Source organism: Botrytis byssoidea (genome assembly GCF_014898295.1).
Source record: "Botrytis byssoidea strain MUCL 94 chromosome Unknown BBYS_009, whole genome shotgun sequence".
NCBI classification, from domain to species: domain Eukaryota; kingdom Fungi; phylum Ascomycota; class Leotiomycetes; order Helotiales; family Sclerotiniaceae; genus Botrytis; species Botrytis byssoidea.
The window spans coordinates 608,916-620,335 of NW_024065850.1; the positions used below are offsets into that span (position 1 = coordinate 608,916).

The following is an 11,420-nucleotide window of genomic DNA, read 5'->3' on the forward strand; positions in this document are numbered from 1 at the left end:
TTAACCACCGAGTCTTTAGTGCTATACGCGAGGACCCGACCACCGATCACCGCTCCCCGAAAACCATAATCCATTATTCTCCCTCCCTTGCAGAACAGGGACACAACTTTACCTTTATCTGCACTCTTCCAGAAAATTTCTTAAAATCCTCACTACATACAAGTCTTCAATTCAATCTACGACTCAAGTTAATTCTTACGAGATACGATATACAAATATATAGCATACGATATTCAACATTCACTCCTCAAAGATTCAATATCTTCCCAACCACCTTGAACCGCCTAGGTATCCTATCTATCCTATCACTCCAATACTCCGAATTGTCTCTCTTCAATTGCGACTCGCGAATCGCGAATCTTGCCCGCTTTCTATCTTCAGTCCTAAATTAGGAAAAATCCCCGCCGCCACTCAAAATAGAATAGACGATAAGTAATCAGAGCAAGCAATTACGTCGATCAAATCGATTAGGATGGATTCACGTCCGCCATCAACTAGAATGCCTACTGGGCTGGCTGAAGTTTTAAATGAAGTCGGCCCTGAAGAGCGTATGAGAGACTCTGCTTATTATTCAAATCTAGATTCGTCATCGAAGCGTGAGTCTTGGGGCATATTCTTTAACATGCGCTTCTAACAGCTTGCTAACGAATACCTCCCAATTTAGATAACTCGCAACAATTGTCGAACGGCGAAGTCATCATGGCACCTTCGCCAACTGGTTATAATTCCTCCAGCGCCGATATAAGCCCCTCGCCTGCAGCAAATCACATTGCCAATCAACAGCTCACCTCTCCAACTTCTAATGGCATGAGCGTCGCATCTATGGTCTCTCCATCTTACGAACATTCCATGGCGAATTCACTACTGTCCATGGGCCAGTCAAATAGACAATCATATGGATCTGGACTGGGAGCTTTTTCAATGAACGGAGATTCCCGTCGAGAGAGTGTCGATTCAAGATTGGGTTTCCAAGAGTTGCGACTCAACTCCCCATACGCCAGCAATAATCAATCGACCACTTCTATCCAAAGCACTTTACAACAGCAGCGCAACCCTGGGAATGCCGCCGATCGCTTGTCGAACCCTCGATTCTCGAACAGCTATCAACCTCAGCGTCTGCCAGAGCCAACATCCCCCAGAAGTACAGTCCCAAAGACTGCTCCCAAAATCACTGGCCCTGCCATGTCTAGTATCGCTCGAGCTGCCGAGCCAACTAGGGGAGAAGCCTGGGCGTTTCCTGAGGAGCCAATCAGAGTATCAAACTCACACGATCGCCATGCCGAGGATAGCCAGAGTATAAGCAGAGTCGGTACCTCGTTCTTAAATCTTGACTCGAGACGTAGTAGCATGGCAGACTCGGTCGCAAGCAGCCAATACACCACAGAATCTCGTCTGCCAGCTGGACAGAGAAGATTAGAAGAGGGGGTGTCGGCAGATTTCAGATCATCGCGAGCATCATCTGAGTTTCAAAATGTATCACATCACCATCATTCTCTACAAAACCGCCAAGTATCTGATCTACAAGCTGAAGATGCTGATTCTCCAAACAATGGCCAACCTTACAGCCGCACACCTGAACTTCGTGTCAGCCACAAACTTGCGGAGAGAAAGCGTCGAACTGAAATGAAGGAATTGTTTGAAACCTTGAGGGATCTGATGCCTCAAGAACGCGGTAATAAAGCTAGCAAGTGGGAGATATTGACAAAAGGTATTTAATTCAAATGCTATACATTGACTATGTACTAAGAAAATTACTATAGCTATCGCCGAACACCATACACAAACGAAGGAAATTCAAGATTTGAAATCGAGACTTCACAACTCGCAACTGGAGAATGAGAGTCTTCGCCGTGAGAACAATGTTATCCGCTTGGAGAACTCACAGCTTCGTAATGAAGTAAATCAAGGCGGCTCCAACAGTCACCAGTCTGTGATGAACGGCTTCACTCCAATACCACAGAATGGCGGTCAACACGTCAACATGAATGCATACCAACAAGAAAATTATGCTCCAAGAGGCTCCTATCAACGCGAGGAACAATTGCCACCACTTCGTGGAATATCACAGCCTGAATCCATGAGTGGAGTTCAATATCAATCTGATTTAAACCGCAATGGTTATCGTGATCCTCGATTCTAGATCAAGTTCACATTATTCGAACGATGTACGATATGCTTTCTCGATAACGTTTGCGACAAACTTTTCAATTCAAAAGGGTTTGACCTTTATCATAATTCACCTTCAATTGTCTCTTCTATAAGAGTCTAGCCTCCGAAAATTCACTTCTCCGGTCACGAATATCTCTTTTTAGCGATATTATATCGTAAGTGTTATAAAAATCCGATTGAGACCAAACTTCGCTCTCTGTTACTTAATAGCTTTTCTCGAGCATACCTATTCTTCCCTGCGTCTCGTCTATCTATCCATGAGGCATGTGTTCTATTAGAAAACCGGTTGGCGTTTTACCTTTTACTTCACAGTATCTTATTATTTCCTCTTCTTCTTGGACCCGTCAATTCTTTGACATATTTTCAATATCTTATTACATTGAATAAATACAGTGACCTATATGGCACTCATCTCTTTTATACAAAAAGTGGAGCGTACATTTCTTGTGCGTCGAGGAGTTAACAGGGGTTTTTTGGCATTTCTGGAATGGAGCGGATGGGAAACTGCAATATCCAGGTGAAAAACCCAAATTCGGATTTTATGGGTGGGCGATGATATGCAATATGGGAGATACTGATTCTTCGAAAGAGTGGAAGAAGGCGTTACTTGATTATACCCGCTCTCATCTTGGGATTTCTATTACTATCTCGCCTTTTTGAAAACCATTTCTAATTTCAATGTTCGATCGTCCTTGATTGAGTCAATTGGGAATGGAAAACTGGAAAGTTGGATAGACAAAAATCTTGTATGGACAGGATGAGATAGCACAAATTACTTGGGCGCTGCGGTTTTTGGACTTTTGGGCCTACTAAATTACTTGGATTTTGGAACGTATGAAAGGGTGGCAGGTCTGCGGATGTATGGATGGATGGATAGGAAGACGAATGGTTGGTTGGGGATGAACTGTCAAGATAATGAATGTCGCCAGTCAAGACAGTAATAGAGTGGATGACATTTGTCTGAACAATTTCAGTCACTGTCATGTTTTAATTGCTGCTTCTGAATGTCTGACTTGCGAAGTGCGAAGTGTGAAATTGTGTTCTCTTATAGTATGAATGTTCTAGTTGGTATGTATAGTTCTTCTTGCTCCAAAGGGATGAGGGTTGACATACTTCAGGCAACTGGATAGTCCTGAGGATTCTTGTATTTGATACGTCGTAAGCCTCTAAGAATTTCTTTATGGATCCCACCGCATAGCTCAAGTGGGTAACAGGCGGGTTTCTAAGGAAGGGACGAGAGGGAAAATGGGAAAGGTTGTGATGAGTGATTGCGATCTTGAATAGATTGTATGAATCAAGAGAATGATGATACTCGGTAAAGAGAAGGAAAGGTAGGTGGGATATGGCAGTTGAATTGAGAAGGTAGGGGAAAGATGGGAGGAGGAGAGGAGGAGAAATGAGGGGGTGAGTGAGTGGTAGAGGAGGGATGAGAACAAGGGAAATAGTGGTATGTGGGAGACATGAAATGATACTATATTTATATAGGACGGAAAATCGAAGATGAAAGGGGGAAAGATGTGATGCCCTGTTATATCGTGGGAGAATAGTGCAATGTGAAGTCGTGGTTCGCTTTTATCTTTTTGTTTTCTTGGAGGGAAAAGGGGGAGGAGTAGCATCTGAAGTTTTGAGATGATGGAGGTATTAAGGTTTGGAGAGATGGATTTGATAATGAAGTCATTGTTCATTGTTTATTGCTAATATGGATGTGGATGTGGATATAGATGTCATGATTCAGATCTCTGGTTTCATATTTATCTGATGTTGAGAGTTGGGATGCGTGGTGGATTTACATAGGTAGGTATGACGGACATGGTATTTGGATGGAAGCATAGACGCATGGACTCGCTTTTTGCATTGGCTTTGGTGAGGATAGGATCTTTGGGATTGGGAACGCGGATGGGGATGGAAGATTGTTATCTGAATACCTTGGGTAACGTATAATGTATGATGTTGATGAAAACGCCAGACTTGGATTTTTCTCGGCGCGGTGGATAGATTATGGCGAGAGTTGGGATTGGATAGGTTGTGCATAGGTACTGAGGAGTCTTTCTTTTTGTTGTCGTTTTATTTTTAGGAGCGCGTGGTGGAATTATTTGCATGGTGAAACGCGATGGGTGGATGGGGTTGCGATGCGAGGTTTGAGGTTTGGGATTTGGGATTTTGGAAGCTAGCAGGTTGTGACGTCAATTTTCTTTTTGCAGTTTCACCGATTGATGGATGTCGAGTATAATGCAGAGAGGGGAAATAATAGTGTCGTCTGATCATTAGGGCGGTGATAGTCTTGGATGAATTTCTAAGTGGACATGTGTCTGGAAATGGAGATGAAGGTTTCTTTCGTCATTCGATCGTGCTTGGATTGTTAGATGAATTGGGGTTTGCGAGGCTAGAGGGAGAAGGGGGGGGGGGAAGTGTGTTTTTTGCTGTGGGTGATCATCTGGGCTCTATGGTATGGTATGTATGGTATGTATGGTATGCATGATATGATATCATGTTCTGGGCTTTTTGTACTGCGAGTAAGGAAGTGAGTAGGTTTGTTGGGCATTGTGCATTGTGCATTGTGCATTGTGCATTGTCCATTGTCCATTGTCCATTGTCCATTGTCCATTGTCATGACTTCAATGTGGAGCTGAGAGAGAGCGGGAAGGAGGGGGAGATGTATGCGCGAGGAATGGCGGCTCGGGAGACAATGATTGATGGATATTTGTACTTGTATGTGTATGAGTATATATATCATGAGGAATTCCTAACTTATAGGAGGTTCATTCTTTCACATCATATCAGATTATCAGTAAAGAATTTCTCTTCTCTTCTCCTTCTTCTCTTACATACTTTACAAACACAAGATACAAGATAAAATATCTTCATATCAAATTTCAATTACATCAAACAACATCTTTAATCACCCTTCTCCGAACTCTATCTATACCATAAGTTCATCACCACTCAACCAATTCCAAAATGTATACCCAAACCTCTCAACTCACAACCGCTCTCGCTATCCTCTTCACTCTCACCACCGCACTCCCTGCTCCTCTAGACACAAATACAAAAACAGCTTCTTGCTCTACCGCCACGGTTGATTCCACATGTATCGATACCTACAACACCTGCATGACGGCCGCATCTGGAGATAATGACGCGATCGCAACGTGGTAAGTGTGCTCCTATTTCCACAATGACGATACCAATAAGAAGAAATCGAGAACTAACCGATAACTTAATAGCGCACTCACCCTCTCCACCTGCACAAGCGCAACCGCGAAGAGAGATGCGGAGACCCCGGAGAAAAGAGTAGCAACCGTGTGTACGAATGGTGCGTGGGGAAGCGTGGCCTGTGTAGGCGCGTTTGGAATGTGTATGAAGACGGCGGATGGGGCGGGGGAGATCACAAGTTGTGCGTTGGCGTTGAGTGCGTGCGAGGTGGGGGTTAATACGAAGTAAGGGGAAGAGAGGAATAGGGGGATGAGGGAAAGAGATGGGGTAGATGATGAGATTGATTGGGAAGAAGCGAGGAGAGAGGAGAGGGAAATGTAAGGACGATTGATATGTATTATTTTGTAATTCATCTGGATTTTAATTTGACTTTCAAGGACATGGATGAATGACTGTACGGATAATTTCATTGTGTATGTATTTATGTATTCAAATCAACCCCATTCATATGCAACCAAATTCCACCTCGTCAATCTCGCTACTTTACTTCAGAAGTTCATATCATGTCAAAAATTTGCCGCGCTTTTCCAAAGATAATCAACTCGAAGTATGAAACTGAATCCTGATTACCGCCTCTCTTCTCTCTTCTCACTTCTCGTATCCCATACTCACTGGATTCCATAACGATCAATTTAAGAAATAAAAAAACTAATAAGGAACCTCAAAATAACTAAAGTAATCTGTGGGGTCTCCCCCTTCGGTCAATCCTCCACCGGGAACGTAGATTCGGTTTCCGACGGCTACTGCGGATGTGCCGTGCTAGAGGGGGAAAGTGGATGTTATTGGGATTGTTATTGTGGGATTGAGGGTTGAGGGTTGAGATTGAGTACAATTTTCAGGAAAACAAAGAATGGAATAGGGGAAGAGGGAGAAGAGAAAGGGAGGGTTTGACAGGATCTAAAAAGAGATGCAAATTCAGAACAAAAATGCAAGAACGAGATTTCCCCAGAACCAACCACAAAAAACAAAAAAACAAAAAAAAGAACACACAAACATACCCTCGGAACATCCATCGGTGCATATCTCCTCCACTGATTCCTCCCTGTATCATACGCCTCATTCTCTTCAAAAACTCCACTCCCACTCTCCGGATTTCCCTCCCCGCCAATAACAAAAATCCTCTCTCCCACCACCGCACTCGCCACTCCCCCTCTCGGGGTCAACATCCTCTTTTTCTCACTCCACTCCCCCTCCTGAAAATCATACATGTAATTAGTTCCCACCACATTATCATGTCCAAATTTCCTTCCTCCAATAACATAAAACGGGCCATTATCCCCAATAAACCCTTTTCCCGCATGATCTCTCGGCTCCGGGAGCGCAGGAAGAGAAGTCCACGTCTCGAAGCCGGCGGTGTACGCTGTGAAATACGAGACGCTGGGTTGGTAGGTTTCGGAGAGATTGAGATAGGTGAGGCCGCCCGCGAGATAGATGGTGTTGCCGCGGCGGGCGACGGCTGCAGCGCCGATTTGGAGACCGGAGGGAAAAGAGGTGAATAGTTGGGTCCAGGTATCGCTGCTGGGATCGTAGCGGTAACAGGAGCGGTTGGCGAGCCAGATGCCGGCGGAGTCAGGGGTGAGCCCGCCAAGGAGATAGATGGCGCCGTTGAGGATGGCGGCGTTGGCGTGGTTGAGGGGGAGCGGAAGATCGGCCGCGCGGGTCCAGGTATTGGTGGCGAGGGAGAAGCGCTGCATGAGGGTTGTGGTGGGATACGGGTCGCTGATGGAGTTGGACGGGATGATACCGCCGAGAATGTAGATGTAGGGGTCTAGATACACGGTTGTGTGTTCTTGACGGGGATAGAGGGGGATGGATGGGAGACGGTGCCAAGATCCGGGGTTACTGGTGAGGTTGGTGTCTGTGGAAGATTGTGGGAGAGCGGCACTGAGGGTGAGGAGTGCGAGAATGATGGAGAGTGAAAAGGAGGGGAAAATCATCGTAATGGATTGATGGATGTGCACTGCAGTATATACTCAAGATACACTAAAGATTCCAAATCTCATAAACGAAATCAAGAGATGAACTTGCGCGTCTGTTCCCAAACTTTGAGTTTGTAGAATTTCAGAAACATAAATCGGGAGCAGCGAGCTTATAAAGTAAACAAAACTGGCACTACGTTCTAACACAGATTCAATTCAACATTCCCGATTGGTCAATTGCCGTCCCCTCAACAACCTGCAGTCCGTGTAACTAAGCAACGTAATTGATCGACCATTGACCAATCCATTTTTATCCTGCTGTTGAACATATGCAGGTCGCCATATCAAAAACGGTGATACGATTGCGAATCAAGGATCGATGATGCCAAGAGAAGACTAGGTGAAGCTCGTATCGCATTGCATCTGCAAGATATCAATAGTTATCAGATGTGCGACCCAAAATATGCAGAGATGTTTTAATTATAGTCTTTCCCCATGCATTGGTATAGGGTCCCGGCAACAGAACGGCGTATTCGTAATAGCGAACATTCATATGTTCCCTTGTATGAATATACAATGAACGAATACAACTCTTCGCATCACTGTCTGCTTCTAATTATTAGACCTATATTCATCTTGCCATAGTCATTATATTCATTCAACTCCCTTCCTCTCAACTTCCCTCATAAACGCCTCCCTCCCCACCACCCAACTCCTTGAGTTTTAGCACCTCTCCCGTCCTTCCTTTCTCCTCTAAATCCTTCCTCGATATCTTGCACTTTGCCGTATATCCGCACTTCTTTCCACCGCCAAAAAATGTTTCATCCGGACAACTCTGGCCCCAAAGCTCCAACACAAGTACCCAAACTACCAATCCAGTGACAGTGGAGATGAGTGTGAGGGAGTTTAGGGACGAAAGAGGAAGACATACGAGGATTATGCAGACGATGAGACGGTTGAGTAGGCGGTAGCGTTTGGCAAGTCGAATGCCATGGTGGTCTTTTTTATGGATGTGGCAGGCTGATATAATGCCTAAATGGAAAAGGTCAGTTGGGAGAATGAAGAGATGTGGAGAACCAGTGGGCGCATGGAACGACGGGACACCCGACTTTTAAAATGTTTGACAAATTTATTCATCAATTGCTTGATATCATAATCTATTGTTCAATCTCTAATGAGATATTGTAACAATTCCTAGGATGTGCAAATCAATATGTCAAGAAACATTTCGAAGTCGATATTTGCAGTGTCCTATCATTCCGGACACCACTGGTGGAGAGAGTGGAAGGGAGATCATACCCATACAAAAAAGTGCAATACCGAAACCAGCACAATAAAACCACCGCAACCCATGAGAAACTTCAGATTCAGATTTCTCCTGGTATGGCTCCGTGAGACTCTCAAGAGAAGTATCATCACAATCTCTCGCAACAACGAGTCTAGAAAGTGCGGCACCACCTAGAACATAACTCATAATGAAGGGTAAATGTGCAAAACTCCAGATGAGAGAAGCCCTAGCATCTCGTCGAATAGCATGTGCAAATAGATCCGTACCGTCTAAATCGAAATATATCCAATTGAAAACAAATGCTTGAATGAGGCCCAGAACAGCTTTTCCAAAGAATGCATTCAGCCCAAACGACGCTGCGTTTTGATAGATGATAGCGACAACTGAATAGCCAAAGACCAATGTCACAAACGCGTTTGTTCGTTCAGTTTTGTGTTCGATGTTTGTAGCAGGATAAAATTCAAACACTCGATCAGTCCACTCGGCAAGTCTAGTTGAGACGAATTTAGAACCTCGAACGAGGAATACTACACCTACCGTACCGCTTAAATCTATGAATATAGCAATAGCAATAACGGCGAATCGTTGGGGTAAATCGACGTAGATGCTTCCTATCCAAAGGATACTAGGGATCAGAATAATGATGGCTTGGGCTATTAGCATGCCTCGAACCATGGGTATAAGCCATGCGAGAAATAAATAATATGAACCCATGAAAAGACGAGCGGTCAAATAGAATGCTACTAGCATTGTGTATGAATTTTCGAAGGCTTCCAACATATTTGTGGTGAGACTGTCCAAGATTAGCATAGATACAAGTGCGCAACTGTCAACAATGATAGCATATAAAAAACAGGACCAGATGAATATACGTCTTCACTCACCCAAGTAAACAAGCCATAACAAACAATATTGAGATTCTTTGAGCTATATCATCGGTTTCGAACCAAGAGATGACGAGTGCTAGATCACTCCAGATCTTCCAACTCATGATAAAGGTTATGACAAATCTTAGGAGCTCGTATCCAGTAGGACTTTCAGAGGCATGATCTCCATTTATAGCGAGAATACCAACATATAAAAGGTCCACAAAGAGTTCAAAAGATGCTACTTCAGTAGTTCCTGATGCTCTCCATAATAAACCACGGTGAAAATATTGCCTGACAGTGGGCTGAAATTTTGTTAGTTCGTTAGTATACAAAGGGGAAGGAAACAAGATGAGCGAGTATTCAATGTTCATGTGGTTAGACTTTACCTTTTTATATAGTTTCATAATTCTCCCCTTTCTCTTTTCCGCTGCCCAATCTTTCGGCTCATGATCATCAGGCCCGTGATACATTGAGCTCGCCCGACTGGTATGTTCCGACCCATCATCATAAGTTCTTAAATGTGCACTATACCCATATTTCGAAAAATTCGCATCCAACGCCACGGAATGGTCTGTCAACATATGAAGCTCTGAGCCCAAGACTTCTAGATCTGATTTCACATTTTCGAATTCATCATAAGCGTCACCATGTTTATCTTTTAGTGCCTGTCGCTTAGATTCATGATGACTATGGGCTGCTCGAAGCGCGTCGAGATGTTCAGGAGATCCGTTGATTACGAGATCAAAAGGTTGATCTTTTTCTATGGTGCTGAGACGTCGACGAAGGAGATCGGCTTCTTCTGGGGAAGGCGCTATGTGCACTTTTCGGCCATCGGGAAGCATGAAATTGCGGAGTCGATGACCTCTGTGGTGATGACTGTGGGGAGTGGAAGTCCCAGAGGAGATTGGGGTTGTAGACATCCTCAACATAAGTATGTGAATTGTGCGAAAGATAACTTAGATTTGAGTATCACACTGCTCTTCATACAGATTGATCCTGTCAGGTATTCATGTGGCTTCTGATACCAAGAAATTGTGGCTTGGAAGGAAGTTGGCCGATGAACAGATTGAATCAAAGAGCGTTCAAAGATACTAAAATGTCATGTATTCGAGCAACGTTATAATTGTCATTCAAAGTCCATACTAACAAAAGTAGAAGATGAACAGGTCGATGAATTGACATAAAAGACCATGTTTAGCTGATATCAGAAAAGTGCCATTTATTAAGATGAGAGGAGAGGCAGTGACTAGGGCTAAAGGAAAAGGACCAAGCGCTCGATCGCCAAGCTTAGTAATCGCATTAGCTCCCTGATTCCCTCATCGGGAAATTTCAGAAGACGTTAAGAATTACTAACTTGGATGTTATTTTTCAAAAGTTATGAAATTGCTTGTTCCTCACTGTGAAATGTTTTGGCTAGGTATCTAATATTCTGTTTCAGCAATGTATTCCAAAAAAGAACAGAAGAGACTCAAGAGATACGATTACTTCGGACTGGACGAAATGAGTGTTCGGATCCGGAGTGTTGGGTTAATTATCAAGAAGACCAAGAAGCGAGGAAACAAGGGAAGGGGACCTTCAATCCACTTTAATTGGTCACTTCTGGAAGGGAATATCGGGCCCCTGAGAGCTGAGCTGAGGAGTCGTCAGTCGTTCGTGAATCGTGATGATTGCTGTTCTCACTTTGGGCTGTGCTGTCTGCTAACAATAAGGTTCGTTCAATCAAATGGCCAAGAAAGAAGGAAATGAGATGGTATTGATAAGGAAAATTTCTTGGAAAATGAGGATGATTGGTTTGAATTATAGTTCGAACCAAAAATTGTTCAAATAGGTCACAGTGGGGAATGAATTGATTGAATTTAGGCTAACTATAGTTAACTTATAGTTCATCGTATTATACGAAGGCTGGAAGGGTAATTGATGTCAATCCTACTTTGAGTGGAATCTTGCTGTTTTTAGAGAATT

General features: G+C 43.7%; 4 protein-coding genes across 4 annotated transcripts; 2 read left to right on the top strand and 2 right to left on the bottom strand.

The window, feature by feature from the left end:
- Nucleotides 1-472: 472 nt before the first annotated feature.
- EAE97_005325 (uncharacterized protein) lies at nucleotides 473-2,140 on the top strand (the record flags this gene model as incomplete). The annotated part of the gene is made up of 3 exons (XM_038875837.1): nucleotides 473-596; nucleotides 665-1,708; nucleotides 1,761-2,140. The coding sequence occupies 3 exons, from the start codon at nucleotides 473-475 to the stop codon at nucleotides 2,138-2,140; spliced, it is 1,548 nt and encodes a 515-aa protein (XP_038733174.1).
- Nucleotides 2,141-5,127: 2,987 nt separating this feature from the next.
- EAE97_005326 (uncharacterized protein) lies at nucleotides 5,128-5,610 on the top strand (the record flags this gene model as incomplete). The annotated part of the gene is made up of 2 exons (XM_038875838.1): nucleotides 5,128-5,321; nucleotides 5,394-5,610. The coding sequence occupies 2 exons, from the start codon at nucleotides 5,128-5,130 to the stop codon at nucleotides 5,608-5,610; spliced, it is 411 nt and encodes a 136-aa protein (XP_038733175.1).
- Nucleotides 5,611-6,030: 420 nt separating this feature from the next.
- EAE97_005327 (uncharacterized protein) lies at nucleotides 6,031-7,319 on the bottom strand (the record flags this gene model as incomplete). The annotated part of the gene is made up of 2 exons (XM_038875839.1): nucleotides 6,031-6,141; nucleotides 6,381-7,319. The coding sequence occupies 2 exons, from the start codon at nucleotides 7,317-7,319 to the stop codon at nucleotides 6,031-6,033; spliced, it is 1,050 nt and encodes a 349-aa protein (XP_038733176.1).
- A 655-nt stretch (nucleotides 7,320-7,974) lies between these two features.
- Nucleotides 7,975-11,224, bottom strand: EAE97_005328 (uncharacterized protein; the record flags this gene model as incomplete). The annotated part of the gene is made up of 5 exons (XM_038875840.1): nucleotides 10,813-11,224; nucleotides 9,845-10,744; nucleotides 9,474-9,760; nucleotides 8,601-9,382; nucleotides 7,975-8,333 (listed from the first exon to the last, which is right to left on the bottom strand). The coding sequence occupies exons 2-5, from the start codon at nucleotides 10,385-10,387 to the stop codon at nucleotides 7,975-7,977; spliced, it is 1,971 nt and encodes a 656-aa protein (XP_038733177.1). The 5' UTR covers nucleotides 10,388-10,744; nucleotides 10,813-11,224.
- Nucleotides 11,225-11,420: the final 196 nt, after the last annotated feature.